A 22,878-nucleotide genomic window follows, 5' to 3' on the forward strand; every position below is an offset into this window, starting at 1 on the left:
ATGCACTGTGAAATTATCATTCGCAGCAGGACATGCATATGTCCAGACAACTCCAGTAGCCTCATGCTTTGAAAACTTCTTGTTCCTACCAGCCAAAAGCACACTTCAAACTGGGAAAAGTTAACCGGGTGGATGAGAAAGATGCAGTGCACTTTCTGCAAAGGTAGCGCTGAAACAAAACAAAAAGCCAGCACAGACGCATTTGGCATGAGTATGCACCAAAGGCCAACATTTTGCAACCACTGGGAATTTCCCTTTTTGCAAAACCTTTGGCAAGTTGCAAATAATCACCAGTTGCAAAACGGTAGGCGAGGGTGAGGTCTGCTCTTGGAGCTCTTGCACTGAGATCCTTTTTATTATCACAGGCCTTGGGAAATATTTTCATATCCATTTTATAAATGAGCCAAGTAGAGGCATGAGTTGGCTTAATGTTCCTTTCCTACAGGGGGATGGAACGGTTACAGAGCAGAGCTCTCAGCAATGTGACATGGTCGGCGTTATGGCTGAGCAGCACAGAGACACTTTGATAATCAAGACAATGGCACATCTGAGCCGGGCACAGTTCTTCCCTTGCACATGATGCACAGCGTCTAGTTCCCAAGGACTATAACCCATGAGCTTGGAGGGAGGCACACCCACAGCCTGTCATTGGCCCAATTATGCCAGACCTTACAACAGCTTCTCCATTTACTTCTCACAGTGGTTATTCAGGTTGCAGCTAGTTCCCCTCCACCAAATTGGGAATGAAGGCTCCTGAACATATGTTTTTCCTCCTCTTAGATGCATACTTTGATGAACTACTGAAGCACTGATTCAGGATCCAAGCCTATGCGTGTCTACCCAGAAAAAACTCTCACAACTCTCAGTATGCCTTAGCCAGCAAAGCCCTAACCCTTAAAAAGATTTTTAAAGATACAAATCAAATAGTTCTTCTAAAAATAGTCATTAAAAGATGCTAATGAGACTCACAGCTTTTGGGTGGTATGTAAAACATATAAATAAAAATGAAAATTCTTGTTTAAAAAATAAACATACTTACTCTTAAAAATACACTTAGTCTCATAAAAGTGAGCAACATGCTCCCACAAACGGACCTCCTCTGCTTGTAACAAGAAGCTAGTGTGGGTGAATTTCTCTGTGTGGCTTCTCACAAGGCCCCCATAGCTTGTTGTTACATGCAATGCAGCTGGTGACAAGCCAGCAAGAACCCACCAGGTTGTGGCTTGTTAGCCATTCCAGAAATTCCCCCCAGCCACGTCTGCATTCGACAGCAAGCCACAGTGCGTCCTAGCCATGCTCAAAAATCTAAAATGGTGGTGCCTGATGCAACAACGAATTCCACAGGGAAACTCCTCAGCAATGGTGTCTCCTCAAGTGGGAACCTGTTGAGTTACCTCAAGAACTTCATTTTAGTTTTTCCTCTCACAGAAATGGCTCTGTCCAGCCTAATTACTCACTCTTGCTTTTCAAAGTTCTGGGCTTTGCTACAATTCAGTGTTTAGTATGTAGAAGGATCCAGGTACATCCCGGGCATCTCCATGTAGGGCTAGGAAAGAATTGTACAATACTTTTTCTAGGTGTGAGCATGCTATACATTTCTATGTGGGCAGCATGATCTTGGCACTTCTACATTCTGTCCCTTTCCTATTATGCTCATCATGGCATTTGCCTTTTCCCCAGCAACTGCATACCGGATTGACAATTTCATCAAGCTATCACAAATCCAGGAAATTTTTCTGGCACTGAACTAGGTTTTTGCCACAACCGGCATCATTTTGCACCTGCTTACATTGAACTGCATTTGCCATTTTGATGCCCTTTCTCCCAGTTTGGTGAGATCCTTTTGGAGCTTCTTGCAAATCTCTTTTTGTTGTTAGAAATAATTTGGTGTCATCAGCAAACTTGGCCACTTCACTGCCCACTCCTGACGCCAGATCTTTTATGAAAAAGTGGCTTATTCCCAATGCAATGCAAGATTCTCCCTCTACATGTTTTAAGATTTTTTGTGAGTCCCCTCTTGTTTTGCTCATGAAAAAAATGTATGATGACAGCTTTTGGAAAAGTCTGCTAAGCAAATACCTGGAACCTGGTCACCACACAGAAATCTAGTGGATTAAGGAAACAGACCTACTGACCTGAATTTCTAAAGCATTTCCGGCATCTGGCTAGAATCCAAGAAAGAGCAAAACAATTCATTGTTTCATTGATCATTAATGTGCAGCCACTAGCTCCCTGAGGGATCTCTTGTGAATAAAGCTAGACAGAAAAGTATGTTATAATTAGATGGATCAAGTGTTATTAGAAGAGCTTACTCACCAAAATGAAGAAATAGAGTAAACAGAGTTCCAATCTAATCTGATGAAAACTGTTCAATGTATTCTCCGAATGTTGCAGGGCTAATTTAAGTTCCACTGCACTAGAATTTTTAAATAAGATGGTAAGTGACTAGCAAGATAGCCACAAAATATATAGAAATACTTGTCCATAAACATGGGCTTTGATTAAGTGCAACACCATCCTCTGTTTCTAGCTGGCACTGACTACCATTTGCAATTTCCTTTGGTCCCTGCTTCCTCCTGGCTTCCTCTTGCTTTTTCCATTTCTGTTTCCCTCAATTTCTTTCATCTGTCTGCTGCCCCGAGAATCCCTTCCCCAGGCCCTTGCTTTCTCCATAAATCTGCTCCTTAGCTCCTTGCTTTGCCTAGTGTTATTTCCCATTTGCTGTCTGAGAAATTCTCTGAGCCAGTCCTGGTGCCCTCCAAACATTTTGGGCTTCAGCTCCCCATCCGAATCCTGAGATTTATCATGCAAAAACATCTGGAGGGATCCGAATTGGAGGAAATTGTTCTAGAAGAAGCAAGCAGCTTTGAAGAAAAGTGTTAGTGTCACCAAGCAAGTAGTTCCTTAGTTGTTGCTGAGCCTGGCCTAGGACAGAGCATATGTGCAAATGATTAAACAGATGTTCAAACTATTTGACTGCTTGGCAACTTGTTGATTCAGCTAATGCAACTGGATTATTGGCTGGTGATGTCACAACTGAAGACTGAATGCCCTACTGATGCTCTTCTTACTGGCTTTCTTCTTACTATGTGCCTTAAGAAAAGACATAAATCAGAAACAAAACCCCAAAGCAATGACTCCTAAGAAGTCAGTATCACAACCAGGAGGAACCTGTCATCCCATCAATGCTGACTGAGATGAATATGTTGCCACTGTTATGAATCATTGCCACACGTTTCAGCAACTCCTTGGAGAGTGCTCAGAGCAAAGAAAGATTTGATTGCTTCAGAGCACAACATAAAAAGCCAAATGTGTTACAGGGAGATGTCTTCAGCCCTGAATCAGGTGTGAGCTTACATATTTATTTAATGGTTTTATTTTTAGCTCACACTCACTGTTCTTAAATAGCTCCCTTTCATTTTGTCTGACCTCCTTTCAAACTTGTATCTGCCAGAAACAGTTGTCCAACTGAGATGTGTGGAAGGCAAATTCAGCCTGAGCCAACTCCAACATCATAATTTGAATGCCCTTGTTTTAGGTGCAACCCATATGTACTTTTGTGGTTTCCAGACCTCATCTTCAAAACGTTTGATATATACTCAAACTGTCCCAAGAAAGGATAATCTCAACACTGCACAGGGACACGTCCCCCTTTGATAAAGCAAGCCACATAACCACCATCCCACTGGCACATCTAACTTTGGAACTGGGCTTTGAATACCCTAAAATTGCAGCCTTTAGTTGGCTATTTTACAATGCACACTTTCCCCCCCTTTGCTTTGCTTTGGATGATGCCCTTCAAATGAACAGTCTCAGCTAGTCACTTCTTCAGACGTGGACACTACCGGAGTATGTTCAAGCTAGATGGCTGAATTTTACATGCTGAATTTTACATACTGAAACAACAACCAGTTCTTTAGCTCCCCATCTGATTTAATTTAATATGTGGCTACAGAGTGAATTTATGCATGTATCTTAGCATGCAAAGGAAGAAAGCCACTTAAGACAAAACAAAGGCAAACAAATGATCACTGGCAAATGTGTTAACATGAAGCCAAACATGTATCAATTAAATATAATTTTCACATTAATTGTATTCTCCATGTTATGATTTCTCAGCTAAATCATTTCCTCAAGCAATTTAGAACTTATGAATTGAATTTCACATCACAAGTTTTAACTGAGCTATACAGAAATGTAAAACATTAACATAATACAAGAAATTTAATTAGAAGTAAAATACTAAGGATTTTTTAAGAGACAAAGGGCCTAGTTTCTAGAGCTTTTAGATTTTCTAGATCAGCAATTCTTCTTCTAGGACGTTGGAAAAATGAACAACCCAGAAGTTCCAGATTCACTGCTTGTGGGGACTATCATCAACATTAAAACAGAAACCTTCAAAATTTATCCTTCAAGCATAGCCTGTGGATGAGCAATTTGAGCTGTGACTTCCTGAAACAGGAAGGCTTTTGATTCACTTGTAAACCATAATCTGACCTTTGAGCAAAGAATGATCTAGATCACCACTGTTATTTTTCAATATTACGATTGTATTCTGTTTTGGTTTCAGCTCACTAGGGCAGAGCTGAAGCTGAGGCAGTGGCTAGGGACGAACCATGGAAGGAGTAAACTGTTTTGTCTTTCAATATATGACAAATCCTCTCTCTGAAACAAACTGTCAATTACTTTTATATGTTAAAACTGAAGATGCCAAATGACTGGTATAACTCGTCCTTCTGGAAAAGTGCAGTCCATCTTAATACCCAAATCTAACTATTGTGCCTCATGGCCACAACTGGGCACACCAACATTTAGGATTAGTACTAGAGTATAGCAATCATTATTGTAAAAATTGTTGTTGTTATCAAATTTATCAAACACCTCATAAAATACATCCCTAAGTGTTTTAAAATAATGATCAAAATACAAACAAAATCACAATAAATTAAATATTCAGCATAAAATGCAATATCACATAGGAGGGACTGGAATAGTAATCATAAAAATTTATATATTGTTTTTCATTTTTATGTAAATAGAACTTAAAGCAGTTCACAAAATAAAATAACAAAACAACAGAATCAGTCCATACAGCCATATAACTGTAAAATATTCATAATAATCAAGGCTAACTAGTAGTACTAATAGCCAGGGAACAATTTGGCAAGCAGGTAACTCTTGGTGGAAGCAATCTATACTAGCAGTCCACCTGATTATTCCACATTTCATCATCATCATCATCGACTACATCACCATCATTTCCTCCAAAGAGTCTAAAGTGGCAGCTGTGATCCTCCCCACACACCCTCTATTTATCCTAACAGCCCTGAAAGGTAGGTGAGGCTGAGAGTCAATGAGAGGACTAGAACCCAGTTCTCCCAACTTCCATTTCAATTCTTACCACTACACCAGACTGAACACTGCATGTTCCTGCCAGAAAGCACCCATCAGTGCTGTGACAAAACACTGTTTTAAATGAGAGAGTGAGTTTTGCCAGATACTTGTCAAAGCTCTTTTTCCCTGGAAATGGGAGGGATAGAATTGCATACTTTTTCAATTAGAAGAAGTCTCAAGAGAAGGTGCAAAAGTACAAGACCCCGAGGAAAGTCAAGACCAAAAAAGAAAAGAAGGGGATCTCACCACAAAGGGGCTATAAAGCACACTAGCCCATTTCTGCAAGGATTCTTCCTGGCTTCGCTTTCCCTTGACAGCTCACCTTTTGACAAAACCCTGTTTGTTTGGAGCCTCACTGGGACAATGTTCACGTTTGGTACTTGCTGCACTTTTGACAGCAGGTTCTTCCCAGGAAATCAGCCAGCCACGGTTTCTAATTTCTGCATTTGTGGAATAAGTGGCTGCACAAGTGCAGCTGAAACTGGTTGTTTTTTTTAATGTATGAAATACATGTGCCCGTTGCGGGCACAAAATCAAACAAAAACCAAACAGGTTGCTAAGCACTGACAGCCCCTCCAAGGTGCTGCTTCATCAGTGGCTGTCAGGCCACAGTTTGCAAAGTGGTTCTCAAACGGGAGATCACAGTTTTTGAATAAAAACATAATTTGAGGGTGGGGAGGCAGGAACAGCAAGGAAAGTGCCTTGGAGTCGCAGGTGGGAACACCCCCCCCCCAGTGACAGTTGCCCCAGAGTGCTGACCAGGTGCTTCTGGGGCAGCTGGCACTGAAGAACTGTTGCCATTCTTGCTGCGAGACTCTCCCTTGTCCTTTCCTTTCATCCATAATGGGAACAGTTACCCGGGTTCAGATAGTATGCTAACCCCTTGTGGATGCAACCACCCCTTACAGCAAAGCATGCGCTGTCAGGTTGTTCTGCATGAACATGCACCCTCTAGGAGACAGTCTGTTTTTTCTACAGCAACCTTTCAGACTGCTGTGGCTGGTGTTTTACTATCAGAAAACACACACACACACACACACACACACACACAAGGAGGGAGGGAGGGAGGGAGGGAGAAGAAAGAGCTTTCATCCTCATCTATCTACATCCTTCCTTTCATTCACCTTCCATGCCAAAAAGATTTCTCACTCCCTACCACCAGCTATGCCGGCCTGGGCAAACAGCAACTGCATGTCAAAACATCTGGACAGAGGTAAGTGGCCCAACCCAGCTATAAACTAAGCAGCCCTATAAATCTGTGTAGTCCTGTTTTTATGAAATCTTATCATCTGGCTTTCCACATTCTGAACTATGCTTTTGTCCCGGGGCAAACTAGACGTTACTGTAATTATATGGTTACCAAAGATGTTTATTTTTTGCTTTCTTAATGGCAGTTGCCAAGGCAAATGCCACATTTTACAAAGCAAGCCTAAAATAGACCCCTGGAGAAGTGGAGTGCTTAATAATTTTAATATTGTCTATTTTCTCCTTTATTTTGTTAACAACCACTTAGTAACATTGAAATGAGAAACCAGGGTCATGGAATTTTATATTTAGATTGAATTTGGCAGTATTGCATATATTCACCATTTGTATTAACTTATGTTTAATTTGTTTACGTTCTATTCCTGGAATAAATTAGCTATTTCTTTCACAACATTGTGATGACCTGGGGTGATAAACAATAAAATCTGTTCTGATTACAGAACTAAGAATAGCATTAGGCACTGGGGTGGAAGATTTTAGTCAGGGCTGTAACACACGGAGGGAGGGGGGCTCAGCTCTGCCTCTCCTGAAAATGCTGCCCCTTGGCTGACCATTAGCCCTAAAATAAAGCCCCCCATGCCACCAACAGGAACTTGTTTCCCAAGTCTACTTGCCATGAAAGGGTTCATGTTGGGATCATACCGCAGGACAGAAGAGCGCCAACCACACTCCTGATGAAAATCCTCTCCCTACTACTCACAACTAGTAGTAATGTTTTACAAACCTACACATAGTGTCTTAGGACAACGAGAGAACATTTAGTTTGCCCCTAGGTCACTGTGCTAAGTTATATTTTTTTCTTTGAGTCCCTCAATGGTTAGTTTTATGAGTGATCATTCGCTCTGTATGGACTGAGAAGTTGTTGTGTCTGAATCTGCTCTGCCATGTCAGTCTGTGATCTCACCGGTCTCCTACACCTTGGAACCGACCCACCCCTGGTGGCTCTTTCTCATCCCAGGCAAATACAATTCCAGTATCTCTGGACAGGGAAAACTTCCAAATTAGCATAAAATATTATCACCCATGCAAAGTATTCATTTCCTGCTTTAAAATATTCTCAAAGTTCATGCTGCTCCCCACCCCTGCATCCCAACTTACATAAATTTTGTTTTGCTGGTATCGTAGGAATAGATTGTGCATGATGGCACCCTCATGGAGGTCTACCAGTGCTGCCATATCTTCAAGCCCTTCTGCGCTTGTAGGCTGCATAGCTGTTACTTTTTGGTGTGTAATTGATCTCTGTTTGTAAGTATATACCTGAAAAAGGAAAAGTCATCTATTAAAAATGAGTGGTTCTTTTGATTTTTCCTAGATTTTTGTTTGTTTCCTTCTGTGTCCCCAAAAAGCTACAAGAAATCACATACACTGTCAAAGCCATAGACCAACACAATGCATGTTCAAATATCATAATCTCTGCCCACTACAAGCTTATCAACTTTACAGAGGCATGATCCATCTATGAACCAAAGCCATCTCTAAATATAACACAATTCTCAGTCCTGAGAAGCTCTCTGTTAGAAAAGAAGAAATTTAAACAAACACGTTAGAAAAGAAATATAAACAAAACTAACTGCCTGTAGATGCAACTTTAATGAAATGCTAGCTGCTCCAGTCCAGACTGAGGTAAACCAACAGGAAATCATTATATGCAGAATTCTTTGTTCTGTGTAATGGAATCCAAAAATATAAAATATATTAATTTCATCCCTGGAATTCAACCCTGTGTGAAATGAGGTTCCAAGCATTCCCTTCCCCTCTTTCAGCTACTCCCCTCATCATGAATAGAATGGCAGTGCTTGACGTAAGGTATCTAAAATAGACCTATCAGCAATTGTTTATTTATAATTAACCATAGGCCATTACACTAAAGTACAGTTTTAAAAAAGAGAAAAACAAATTAAGATTTATTTTTTGCAAAGCAGCCCCATTATTTCCTTGTAGCCATAACAAGCAGCCCTAACGTAACAAACAAAAGATTGAGCTTCACCCCGCAGAATGCCTCTACAACATCCTGAGGTGACTTACAGAGGTGATATGTGAAATGTATTTCCCCTTTGTTTCCCAAAGCAGCATGCAATGTGGAAGATCTTTAACCTATCCACTGCATTAAGAACCCTACCAATCCAAGTTTGGTACACTCAGATACCTCCCTTCCAATCATGCGGACGGCATGTCCTGAAACCCTAGTTCAGAACAGCCCTGCAAATCTGAGGGTAAATTCTGGAAGTTGACCTGGAATTACTCTTTTCGGATCTTAGTGAAGCTTGGTGAGAAACAGGAATCATTAATGTTTCCTCTAACTATGTGTGTATCTTGGTCCAGAGTGCATCATTAGGTTCCTTCATAAATTATAAAGCTCTTTATTCTCCTATGTATACCCAGCAAACTATAACCAGCAAAGAAAGAGTGTACACAAAGTGGTTTGTTGAACCAGAACTAGACACTACTTCTGAGAACCCTCCTTTTGCCTAACCCTGGACCCCATCCCTCTGGGAGTGCCCTTCTGGAACGTAGCCCCTCTAGTTGGCCAGCCGTTCTCTCCCAACGCTGCAACATGGAGTCAAGGATTGTACTAAGCTGTTCGGCTCCTGTCTCATGCCCCCTCCTGGGTTCTCGGAGTTTGCCTGAACACCTGGAGATGGCCTTGAGAGAAGTTCTTCCATTTCTTCCATCTCTACATTGGAAGGCCCATTTCCCAGGGCTCATCCGCCCCATTGAGTCCAAGCCAAGGACAACTGACTCTTCCATTCCTGGCAGGTAATAGGGCACCTCTGCTCCTACTTCCTGAAAGCTTCCTGAAAGCCATTCTCTTCTCTTTTCCTTCCTTTCTGCTACCACCGCTAAAGCTTCTGCTTCTTCCCCGGTCCTCCATTCTTTCCTTTTGCTGCCTGAGTGTTTTTGTTTGTTTTGTTTTGTTTTTTGGGGGTGGGGGGGGAGATGGAAGAAGAGGAAAGGAAATCTGATTATGGCTATGACATTACTGGCACTCTTTTAGAGCAGAGATAGGCAACTCTTTTGTATCTGTCTTTACTTGTCTTTTATTTCTTTGGAGAGGGCTCAAGAACCTGTTCTGTGGTCCTCTCGGCCTAGTACGCTCATTTTTGGGATTCTCTTTTCTTCCCAGTTCCCACTTCCAGGATTCCTTCTTTCCTTGACTCCTCCTTCCTGCCCAAGACTTCCCTCTTCTGCAGCCTTCCTTCTCTCCCCTGTTGCTCCTTTATTGCTCTTAATATTTTCATTAAAATGTTTGTATTTTTTTTACAATTTTACAGCATTCATTGTATATTAGAGTGCTGTTTTTATGACCTGTTGTAAACTGCCCAAGGGGTTTTGGCTATTGGGTGGCACAGAAATGAAATAAATAAATAGTACTAATGATAACTTTTTGCTCTCTCACTACTAAGTGCTGCAGAAGCAGCAGTGGGGATGAGCAGGGAGAGCGATGGCAGCAAATTGGCAGGGGGACACTGGCCGGTTGGCAGAGGCACGTGGGCTCTGGAAGGTGCCAGGGTGCCTTCAGGTTGCCAACCTCTTGCTTTAGAGGTTGATCTGGCCCGCATGATGCAAACTGGGAGACCCTGTTCCAGTACTCTTCCATTTTGTTTCATTTGTTCATGTTCTTTTCACGTGACTAAGTAAAGGACTGACTTGAAAGCCTCACTGAATTACGGCAAAGTATTACAGCTATTTATTCATTCATCAAAATGGGTCATGGATATCACAGAAATACAAAGCCATTGGGCCACGAGAAAGAACCATCCAATTTAGCTTCCAATTGCAGGCAAATTCCCAAGCTAGTCCTGGGAAGAAGCACTGTCCCCTGCAATTGCCATTCACGACATACTCTTTCTGAATACAGAAGCTGCATTTCTAGCTGTCGTGACCAATGCACAAGACCAGAGGAATTTCTAGTTATATTTACATCGTCTTCAAACAATTTACACTTGTGGTCATTCTCACATCATGGGTTGCTAAGCTAGTTCTATAAGCTAATTATATATCATGGGAAGAAGTGTTTCTTTGCTTTTAGAACACGTTTCCTTCCAATTACACTGTTGGACCATGGACCGTATATTATCTGGCAAACTCTGATGCCACTCAAACATAATATGTAAGTACATGAAGGAGAACTTGCACACATGAAGAAACGATTGCAAGTGATTTCCACTAAGCGTGTAGTAATCTTCCTGATTAGCTTCAAAACTGCCTGTTCTTGTGTATATTTTACATATCTAAGAGTTACTATTTTTCAGAAGAGAGCCAGAACAATAATCACCTTTAACATTTCCAAAATTCAAAAACTGGTAATTGTGGAGGTTTTAATAAGATGAAACATAAAAAAGACCTTCTAAAACGTTCCACAATACTTATAATGCTTTTATTCCCTCTTATTTGAGAATTATGATCATGAGCAAACTGGTTTGCTGAATTGTTTACAAAACATTCCAAGTCCACTTTCCTCTTGACCCAACAACAAGTACATACATGCTTTCAAAGACATTAACAACAGGTTTGTATTTTCTACACAGATCTGTTTTACTCAACAGAATATAATTTCTGAGTAGCTTGAATAGTTCAGCTCTTCTTTCTAAAAACCCCTTTATACAGTTAATTTCCTGAGATCATCTCTTATTTTTGCTTATGATGCGCTGGTTTGGGCTGTGTTCCTAAATTTAAAAAGTAAGACATAATTCCCAAACCATTTCGCCTTTTACAAGCAACATCCCTGATCTCTTGTTAAGCTTTGGACTGGTAGCTTATTTCACCCCTTCCCCACAAAAGTCAGTATCTCACAGCACAACTCTCTATTGTTAATCATTATCCCTTCTTGCTTCATACAAGAAAAGCAGAAGCTGGACTTTGCCTGCTGTGGCCTGGCTCATTTCAGTCACCTGCATGAAGAAGGTAATATCTGAATTGGGAGATCTTCCATGTACTTAAGTGTGGGATTTTCCCTACTCTAATTGCATACAGTGAGATACAGGCGATTATGGAAATTGCACGCAACCTCCTTTTCAGTTCAAATGGTAAGATTCTGCTAGCCCCTTCAGTGGTGGGTCTCCACTGGAATTCAAAGAACATCACAGATTCCAGTACACAATTCTTCCCTATGTTTGCATACACCTTTCTCCAAATGCTGCCATAACTGCTAATAGCAGAGTTTTAATTCAGAAGCCTTTTAAACATCCCATAAATCGGCGGCTAAGAGAACACAACATCCTACAAAGTAGTGGCGCTGAATTGAGCCCAATTCAGGGAAAGTGGACAAAGAGGCTACACCTACACAACTGGATACAAGCCCTCTCAACCGCATGCACAGCTGTACTAATCGAGAAAATAGAAAGGCAGCCCAGTAGTTCAGCTTCAAAAATCAGAACATGTGTACCGTACCAACATCACAAGCTGGATGCTACTGTTAATTACAGTGGAGGGAAGGAAGACGTTTCGTGTAATATTTTTTTCCAGGAGCCAAAGTAGTTGCTGTCTGTGTGTGTGTGTATTGCTGGCTCTTAGGAGAACTGCTTGGAAGTGGAGCTGAAAGAAATCTGTAAGCAGATCCCTGAGTGGGAGGAAGAAAGAAATGATTGCTCCCTTCCCCAGAATGCTGCCAACATTCTTTCTGCCTGAGCTGAAATCTTGTCTGCTCAGCCATAGCCTAGGAAATTGGAGTGGATCTCCTTTCCCCTGCTGATTTCCCTTCCTAGGAAAGACAGATGGTACTCTCAGCAATCCACGCTCTGAAGCCAGACCACCTACGGTTCTTCCAAGGCAACATTCACAGCTTGGGGATGCCCCAAAGAGACACTACTCTGGATATATGGTAGCACCTACATTCAATAGCAACTGTGAATAGGGACATACGTTATCTGTGGGTTCCCAGCCATACAAATTTGATCCCGGGCTTTCCGTTTGAGAACTTGGGCCAGTAAGCACTGGCAGAAAAGCCTACCTGCTGTCTGAATGTGCGCACACGCACAAAGAGCTGTTTGACTAATTGTGGTGCCTACAAAAAGGATAACTTTTTGTACCGTTGGGGAGGTTCCTATTTCAACTCTCCTTCTGAAGTTAAATGTTACTGGGATTGACAATCCAATCAGAAAGAACTCTACAGACATCTAGCCAAGTGTGCAATCAATTCACTTAACTGCCACACGTTCTTATCTAAATATCAGAAATGTGAGGGTCTAAAGGTCCCATAGCTTTCCTAGCCTATTTCCCACAAGGGAAAAGGCAGAGGGTCACGGGTTGGATCCAGGCTGACTTTCTATGAATGGAGCAGCTTCTTCTATTGGAGGAAGGGAGTGGGATCCAGAAGAAGAGGGTGGGGTAGTCATTTTCACTGATTCCTCCTTTCCCCTGAAGACCCCAACATTGTACTGTTTTGAAGGGTCCTACAACTGGCCAGGGCAGAATTTCAGCGACACAGGGAAGAAGGTGGGAATCAGCAAAAAAAGAAAAAAAGTCTTCCCCTTTTCTGCCCACGGGGCCTTCTGCCCTGTGCAACAGTGAACTAAACCTCTTTTAACATCTTTCTGCATGTGCAATCTAAAAGGGAGCTCACATTACAAGTCAAGGAATTCTGATGTCAAGTCTGTCAGAGATCCAACGAGAGCTCGAGCGTACACTTTAGCAGCTGGTTTCCTTAAATTAAGAGAACAATGTTACGTAGGTATACTTATGAGGGGCTAGGTCCCATTCCAGTCAGTGGGATTTACATGTGAGTAAATATACGTAAGGTTGTGATGCTCAGCTTCATAGCCACACTCTGAGCCAAACAAGTGACTGTCAGTTATGTGAATGAAATTAATTGGCACTGGTTTTGTAAACAGCAGCTGTGCTCATGAGCGTATGATGTAGGACCCAGGACCGTTCCTGTGAGCAGAGCTCTTCCACTGGCATTTCATCTGAACTCGTTTTCGTCCAATGCTTTCCCCTACCCGACTTCTTGTTCGGCACCTTCTGCCCTGCTCCTGCACTGACTATTCTTTCCCCCTCTTAAAGTTTTTCAGCTTTTTCTAATTAGATACAAGGAATGAGTGGACATGAGCAGGAACAGCGGGGAGAAGCCTTCAACTGAAGAATGGAAGACCCTGCGTAAAGAACGGGGCTCTTGCCTCTGAAAACTCAGCCACAAAAACCAATTAGCTTGTGGGGTGCCAGAGCATTATCTTGTGTTGTATTTGTGCTGCATCCAGAAACACCATGATGGACGTCTTCTGACCACCAACAGGAGGCAGTATTTCCCATGAATTCTAATTAAAGCTGGTCAACCCAACATCACTCCCCCCCCGCCGATTGCTGCCACATAAATCCAGCTGAAGTGTACCAGTGCAAAACCCCTCAAAATTCCTCACGATGCCAGCAAAAGTTAAAAATCAGCTATTTTACTGCAGAACATTCCTTCTTCACCTACAGATCACATGGAAGCAGGTGCTGGCCGCAAGATTCGCAAAACGCTGTGTGCAGGGAGGGGGGAATGCCATTTTCACACCTCGGTCAAATTATTTTTCACAGCCTCCTCGGGAATGAAGAAAGCCATTAACCTCTCTGTGTCGCTTGCTGTTTTAATTTCTCATCTTACAAAATTATGTTTTCCTTGTGGCCTTCTACGCAGAGCAGGACAAAAACCCTGTGCCGTCATGGGTACCGCCAGAGACAAAAGGTTCTCTGTATGCAAACAGTGTGTGATTAAGCAATTGAATCATGCTGCCAGGCCTCCAAAATGCTACTTAATGATACCAGGATCAGGTCTGGACAGCAGGGAGTTTTACATCTGGCAAAGTGAGCCAGGAAATACTCCTATAAAAAGCAACAGAGCACAAGCTGCCTTTTTTGAAATTTCAGTTACCAATTAAGGCCTAGTTCTCAACATGATGATAAACCAGTGTCTGGGTTTACACGTCAGACTCCAGATAGGGGCTCATATAACTGAATGCTCCCCCATGCATAAATAAATGAACGAATAAATAAATAGCCTGCCTACAGAAAGCAAAGAGTTTAACCTAGACCTTGCCTTGAAACGTTTATTTTCTATGTGGATGACTTTTTAGAGGAAAACTCAGTCATATGAGCCTCCACCTCCAGACTGAAGTGTCCAGGCACTGGTTTACCACCTAGGTTTTAGTCAGAAAGTCCTTTGTGTACAAAAATACAGAAAAACAGACCAGCAATTCTGGCATCACAGTAAATATTATTTACCAAGCCAGTCGGGGAGACCAGTGAAACCACAGTCCCTAAAGTCAAACCAACAGGTTGCCCTGCTTGGGGGAGCCTCCTTTGGAGATGGTTCCTGCTGTTTTCATTCGTTGTTACATCACTGCTTGGGCCATTTCAGCTCCATCCTCAGATAACAGGTTGCTACACTGTCCATCAGGTGCAGCCCTTGGACTGCAGCATATAAAATACACAAAGCACCAAGTATTTGTGTTTGTTTGTGGCACCAAGCAAGTTGGATACAGTAATTTTAACAAGGCAGGTCTGTGCACCAAGATGATCAAGGCCTTCTAATTACGTAAGATGATGCCATAGCCAGTATTAATAAGTGGACATGAAAGGATCCAGGGATGACTATTTTCCGGGAGCAAGCCTTTTCCATGGGGCAATCAAAGGGTTCATAAGATTCCACAGAACCTCTGGCAGAATCACTGGGGCAGAATCTGATCCAGAAGCACAAGATGCGCCCAAGGCAGATTTTCCAGGGAGCCAATTCTACTTCTAGGTTCAAGACTTCTCCTGGGTCACATTTTGGAGTCTAAAATTGCTTGCACTTGGAAAAAAATGACTGATATTCTGTGGATGAGTGGAGATCTGTAATATGCACTCGAATACCATATAAGAGTTGAGAGATGATTTCAGCCTCCCAGACTTTGACTGCTGCAGGGACAAATCTGTCACATTTTGACAATTCCCCCACCTCTTTGGAAATGACTTTATAGCCCTATTTGGCTACTCCAAAGGTCACTCATTTGACTGATTTAAGGAGATCGATGACAAAAAGTTCGTATATATACACTTGTTCAATAACATGACTGTCAAGTTTAAGTGTTTTTTTTTTTTTGGAGAAAGCCAGAATGTTTTTAGTTACCATGCTGAACAGCTGTTTTTCATTATGATAATCAGCAAAGCCACCCAGTGCTTGTTTTAGCCCAAGACTAGTTGCAGACAGTAGCACTGCATTGACTCCATAATGGGTATATATTATGAACGAAGAGCATTTCAGAGGATGAGTGTCAACTGCCTTGAGAGCATCTGGTAAACCGGCAGAAGAAAGTCTAAATAAAACTGGGGAAGAACACAGCCTTATCTGTCCCTTCTTGCTGAAATAATAATATTTGAAAGATGGTTTTCCCCACTGCAATGCACCTGGGCAATGTTGTTATAATACAAGGATTTTATCAAGGACAGTCATCTGTGTTAAGCTAGCAACTGTAAGCCATTCAGAGACTTTTAGTATTGGATGGCATATAAAAAACTTTAAATAAATAAATAAACTGCTTTAGTTTGTGCCAAAGGACCTGACAGGAAATTGAGTCAAATGCTGGCGTCAAATGAAATAATGCTACAAATAAACTCTCCTCCCCTTATATATTTTTCTCTGCCAAATGGGTCAGAGCCAGACAGTAGTTCAAGGTTGGAAGAGTCCTACTTTGAAGCCGATCTGTTCTTCTCCTATAACACTGGAACAATTAATCAAGTCTCTCAGATACAACTGGCATAGAGGTTTCCTTTAACAGAAAGCAAATTGAAGGAGTAATCAGTGTTGGAATCTCCATTTCTGTAGATTAGGATCTACAAAGGCATCAGGAATTTTCCCAGAATACTTATCCCTATTATAAAATGCTCTGTAGGTCTCCAAGGCTGTTATATGAGAGAAATCTACCAAACTGGACTGTGCTCAGTTCAGCACATGCAGGTCCTCTCATTTCTTCCTCCCAATTCTGAGAGGCAGGCTAGTCCTAGAGATGGGTAAGTGGACCAAGTGTCATGGTTAAGATTCCCTTTTGGTGATTTGCACCTGAGTCTCTCCAGTCCTTGCCCAACATTTAACTACGGCAGCTTGGTCTTGCAACACGGTTGTGCAGAAAACACATGGGAGGGGAAATGCCTTGCCTAAAATTAGCTTAACCACAGGGGCTAAAACAGTTTTAAAGTTCCAAACTCTATAGGCTAAGATCTGAAAAAGGTACACCATCAGTTTGGTGGGTGAAACTAGCCTTGGACCTGTGCTTGGAAGCAAACAGCAGGTAAAAGGTTTTCGAAAGCAGGGGTATCCTGGAAAGCAGGGTATGAGAAAGCACAAGATTCCCTTTTGGGGAGACCCTGTTCCCCTTGGCAAGGAGGAGGGAAGGATTCCTGAAGGAACAAGTTCTTCCTCAGACCCAACTTGCTCCTAAGGCACATCTGAAGTCTCTTGCATAGGGGAAATAATACACTGAGGTTCCACGGCCAGCACTCCAGCAGAAGCTCGAGTTCTGCTTGTGCAATAGGTCTGCCTAATGAGGTTGGGCTGCACCAGGACAGGAATGGGATCATGCCCAACTCGGACAGTACAGAACTGTTTGCGCTGATTGGTTGCCCTGCTGCCCCAGTATGCCTTCTCTTGCTCCTCTGGCGTACTCTTCGCTACGAGAGGCGTGATGGTGAGAAAAGATGTGAGCTGGTGTGAATTCAAGCTGCCCTCCCAATCACTCCCCAGAGAGAACTCTGCGGGAGACGGAGACACAGAGAATGGAGCACACTCTCTATGTCCAGGCATCCTTCCTGTAAATTTGAGTCAGCACTCGATATCAAGAGCCAACCATCTGCATCAGTTGGTCTATGTACACACTCACACTACACTGTATTAGTTTCTGGTACAGATATTTCAAGGTCCTGAATATGAAGGACATTTAAAGGATATTCAACTAAGAAAGCAAACTTGTTCCATGTTTTACTTCTTTGGAAGCAGATCTGTTGATCCTTACACAATCGGAGCGTGGCATTTTTTCAAACCCATTTCTGCGATAGCATGCACAAACATATCACTGTTTCTACGGAGGTGCGTTTTCTGCCACTCCCTGCCTCAAAGCAATCTGTAAAGATGAATTCCTGAACCAAACTGTGTTCACGGCCTGCCAAGATTAGAACCCTTCAAATTTTTCGCTAGCGAAAGGAGACAACCGGGAATGCTGCACAGACCCATCGCACACTGGCTCTGTCCACATAAAATGGTAACCCAGAATTTTAGAGAATCTCTGAGGAACATTCCCAAAGCAGCGCAGAGGTACCCTCTCCAACTCTTCCATGCAGCTTGTCCCAGCAGCAAAGCAGCTACTAACCAGCAACTAACAAAGAAGCAATTGTATAGTGTTAATCAGCAAACTTTTTGACGTGTTGCTCCCCTGAGAAGCAGGATCATTTGAGGCTCAGATTCCGGCCTTGGTTGAGAATGCCAAGCCAGGAGTCTCAGTTCTGACCTAACCCTAAGCTTTTGCCCCTGGCAAGTTCATGGTGACAGTGTTTCTTATCTGTACTACAGATTCTGTAATGTGCGCAAAGCTGTGTTTTAAAAACATTATGCTTGGAGGGAGGGATAGCTGCCCCTTTCCTTTCACTGATGAGAACAGCAAGCCCTTGCGGGCACTTCCCCTCCCAGCAGGCAAAATGCCCATCAGCACCCAAGGAGGCCAGCCCCTCACTGGCTTTTCCTGGAAAAAAGGCTGCCAGGGAGTTCTTTGACAAGGGAGAGGAAGGGACGTGGTGTTAACAGGTATGGCTTAGTGAGGGAATCCCAAAAGCTAAAGGCATGAAAAGCAAAGGGTCAGGCAGCCCGGTTACCCGAGATTCTTTGGATTAGAGAAGCCATGGGCTGAACTTGGGGACCAGGATGTGATAGCTGGACGGTTTCCTTGTTAGGCAGAGTGACTGAACGATCCAACTTCACCCGACACAAACCTTTTAATTCCTGTATCAGGGCACCATAGCAATCTTTCACGTGCCAGTACTTCCCAGCCACACAATGTGCCTCCCACAAAGCAGGCCAGAGTTTCCATGAGCTTCAGCCACTCCTGTTTCATCTGTCCCATTTCAGCCTTGTTGGGCTGCTCTGCAAAATTGTAAAATGCAGGTGTTTTCTATAGCGGCATTAAAAGTAGCCCTTCTACACACTCTTTGCCCTGCAATGATTGAACAGGAATAAAGCTCTCAATAATGGAGCCATCGTCGTTTTTTCTAAGCATATTTTAAAGGGCAGATGGTCAAGCCCAGATTAAGACCAAGAGAGCCCTAAGGGTTTTCTTACAATGAAAAAGATATTAAAATAAATTATATTTTTCAAAGAATGAATGAACATCAAGAGGTTGTAAAATCCCTTCGCTGACATTTTGAAGAATTTGGGTAAGAATCTTTGCTGAATGCCTCAAATACTGGGCAGTCTCTTAGGGTGGGGAGAGAGCAACATTAAGAGCACAATCTAAGAGTTATCGACTCAGAAGTAAGCCCCACTGAGTTTAATAAAGCTTACTCTCAGGTAAATGGGTGCAGAATTGCAGCCTTAACGCCTCAATGGGTCCATTTCAACTCTCTGAAACATGGTTGTTCCCAGTACCTTGTTCCACTACAATTTTAGGTTCCACCTATGTATGTTCATTTAACCAGACCATTGTTCACAGCAGAATTAAGAAAATTCTTAATGGCGCTGACTGCAGGCAGGTGAAGAAATACGATAGTGTCTGTCAGTTAGCTTCCACACTGCTCAGTTAACAATAGCGCATGACTGTTATTTCTGAGACGGCTGCCGAAACAGCTGTTAAAGTGGCACTGATGGTTGTTCCAAGGGGATTATATGATAGTAGAAAAATAATAGGTGTGACCGTGGTGACGAATACTTGCTTCCTATGAGAGTTAGCTTTCTGCTATTATCTATACACTGCAAAGTTAGTGGGAGGTCATTAATGCTTCCCACGGACTACTATTAATTTGGCACTGCATCCCATAGGGGATATATTACAAGCCTGGATTTTATGACTTTCGTCCTGATATTCAAGCACTGCATACGAAGATTCTGAGATGGGGATGCTTTCAAACCAACTACCCTCCTGATGTGCCACATGGAAGCAGAATGACAGAAGACTGTACCAGTTGCTCCTTTAAACATCTGCACTGACTCCCTATCCTATGGCCTAGGAAAGCTAGCTGTCTCTTCAATCCAGTGAGTGAAAATCTAGGTCACTGACATGGTTGGCAACCTTTACAGCAATTAAGAACCAGTTCCTGCTCCAAAACTGTGAGGCTGGCTCAAAGCTGACGTTTAAACCATTTGGCACAATGGGTTTCCTTCTCTGCACAGGTTACTTTGGGACACAAGACTCTCTTCACATTTTTGTAAATACCTACACGGGTTCTGAAAGCCGACTGTTTAGATTTCTATGCATTTTCAGGACATTTCCTTTCTTGTAAGCATGCCTAAGAGACTGGAATCCGTGCAGCACCATCCTGCGCTGGTATGACCATTCTGCCTACAGTGGGGGAGTGCCAGTGACTCAGCTCAGGCAATCGGGCAACTACTAATCTCCAAAGGACTGAAAACATCTCATTTTTTCCAACTTAAATCAATTGTGCTGGCAAATATAAGTGAAAGTGCTCAGATTCTCCGGGAGGAGCTTATATGGCACATCCCTCCCCTGACTATGACTTCCATTCTGGTTAACTCCAGGTAGAACCTTTGCAATCTTTCTCTGCCGCTATTCCAAAGTCCAAAGGGAGGCTCCTACTTGCTGTCATCTGGCTATCAGAGCTGAGGGAGCCTGTGTCCCTTCTCTTCAATCGGAGTGGTGTGACCCTTTTCAAGTTCTGGTCCCTCTTCTTTCCCCAGCACTTCAGAGAGATTCTAAGCTGCCAGGATACCATCTCCTGCTTTTGACCCCCATTAAAACATTGACCATCTCCCTGGACCACTTGCCACCAATCTGCTTAACCAGGAAATAATCTGGCCATAACATCCTGCTTTTCTGAGATGAGTTCAGGAACTTCCATGCGAAATCTTAGACAGTGTTGCCTCTCCAGCTGCCTATAAGGCAGCTATACAGATCTGAAAGACGCATAACCTGACATGAAGCGTGCAACATTGTATGACTTACTAGCATCAGCATGGCCCGTTTTTTAAATATGCCCCTAAAATACATGAGAAATACAGCATTTGAGTGGAAATACAGCACAAAAGGAAAGGCTGCCTTGGAGTAATTTTTGATGAAGAAGGCCAGCAAAAGCTCCTTAGGATAACTCCTGGGATCACAAGGAATGTGGTCAAGAAAGCAGTTGTAAATAAAAGGGGGAAATCTGGCATAGAGACCAAAGGTAAATCCCTCTGGGCAGAGAGAGAGTGTGTGTGTGTGCACACCATTGGTGAGCCCTTTATCCCCACAAATCTGTGGAATCCAAAACCCTTGAAAGCCCCCTGTCTGCATTCCTTGAAATAATAAGGGTTAAATTTAAGTTCAACAGGAAATATGGTTGGATTATCCAAGCATGTTACTGAGAACACTTAGAGCTACAAGAAACTGATTAAAAGCAGGCTGTCCCTTCTGACTAGCTAACACAAGAGCAAAGGTTGTGAGATACTCACCGAAACACCCTTTTAAAGTGCATCCTTTCTGACATGCACTTCCACATGCCTTTCCAGTTGCTCAAAATCCAGCACAGTTTTACAACAGAAATCAGCAAATGGCTTCCTTGAAGGCTGTGCCAAACTTTCGCCTCAGTCCAGACAGGGTACTGAATGTTTATGGCCGCAGAATCCTGAAACTAAAACCCAAGATGTGGCAAAGCAAAACTGACCCAGTGCTCCCCACTATTATCTGTATTATGCCCAAGTCCCATTTTACCCAAAGCACTCTGCCATCCATTTAACATGGTGTTTCTTAAAGCTGCCACACCTTCCGTCCATTTGGTACTGGAAACCAAATTGGTGGTTTGATCATACATAGCTGGAAAATGAGAACACAGCATAACCTGAAAGTTCTCAGCAGGCGTCCAGTGCCAATAGTCTCAAAGATGCTGCATTACGAGTGTGGCACCTGCACCGTGACATGCTGAAACACTGCAGGTGAAGCGTTACCCATCGCTTCATGCCAGGTAAAGCTTTAGTCTTCTTCAGGTGTTCTACAAGTGTGTAAAGTAATGGAGACAAAAGAAGGAGTGCACTAACTTCTGTTGCCTCCTCAATCCTCCTCAGTAGGTGGAGGGTAACTTTCCGAAGAGGAAAGAGCCAATGTCCATGTAATCGCTGTGACTCGGGCCACTATTGCAGTAAAGTAGCAGAGCCGCCTAAGAAAGCAGGCAACTCTGTCTAAACACCCTACTCTTTTAGAATCACGGCATTAATTTATGCCGACTGTCCTGTAAGCATTTCCAATATAATACAGTACACTGGTTTTACTGAAAGGAATATTATGTCTACCTTTTAAAGCAAGGAACTCAGAAAGTGAGAGCTCCAACCAAACATAGAAAAGTGTTATATCTAGGGGAATGGAAGGCTTGTTCAGACAAGACATGGGTGCTACACACACAATCCCCAAGGAACCTCAGGCTCATGCACAGCCTCTGCTTCCTCTCTCCATGCAGTACTTCAATCATTCTTTGCAAAAGAACATGGCTGGCTGGCAGGCTGGCTGGACTAACCAGACAAAGGTTTGTACTTGCCTGCAAACAGCAATCCAGACCCGTCTTGTGTTCCTGATTTGCATGCAAGCCATAAATCATAGTTCACCCATCCGGACATACAGCAAACTAGGGCGTGTCCAAGCAAGGCTTCAACGCTATAAGCCAGGGGAGGCGACTCTTTGGCACTCATTCATGTAATAATTGAATCACACAGAGCACAATTACACCTGAATGGACCTCCCCCTGCACACACACCCATGCACACCCTCTACTGTAATTTCCCTCACCTAACTGCTACTGTGTTTTGCAGATATATGAAATTTCTCCCTTATTATTTCAGCTTCCTGCAGTTACTTACAGCAGGCTAAAAAGCCCAACAATTTTTAAAGGTTCAGGTAGTAACAATACAATTATTATTGTTGTTATTAATTGAAGTTGTCAACAAAACAAGCAATGTTGCAGACAAAAGCAGACACAGATGCTGTGACAGGTTTTAAACACAATTTCCAGGTTTGGTTAACCTTGAGAAATCCTCTTTAGAGTCCAGCTGTGATAGCAAGATCCAGTAAGGGAAAGATT

The 22,878-nt window shown here is 42.7% G+C and overlaps 1 protein-coding gene across 1 annotated transcript in view; it reads right to left on the bottom strand.

Moving 5' to 3' along the window:
• The window catches only part of MYO10 (myosin X), a 192,869-nt gene that overhangs the window by 95,097 nt on the left and 74,894 nt on the right, over positions 1–22,878 (bottom strand). The window contains exon 3 of the mRNA XM_044426266.1: positions 7,759–7,917. Coding sequence (XP_044282201.1) covers positions 7,759–7,917 — 159 coding nt within the window. The remainder of the gene's footprint in view (positions 1–7,758; positions 7,918–22,878) is intronic.

Source organism: Varanus komodoensis, unplaced genomic scaffold (assembly GCF_004798865.1).
Source record: "Varanus komodoensis strain SLA01 unplaced genomic scaffold, ASM479886v1 scaffold17, whole genome shotgun sequence".
Taxonomy (NCBI): Eukaryota; Metazoa; Chordata; class Lepidosauria; order Squamata; family Varanidae; genus Varanus; species Varanus komodoensis.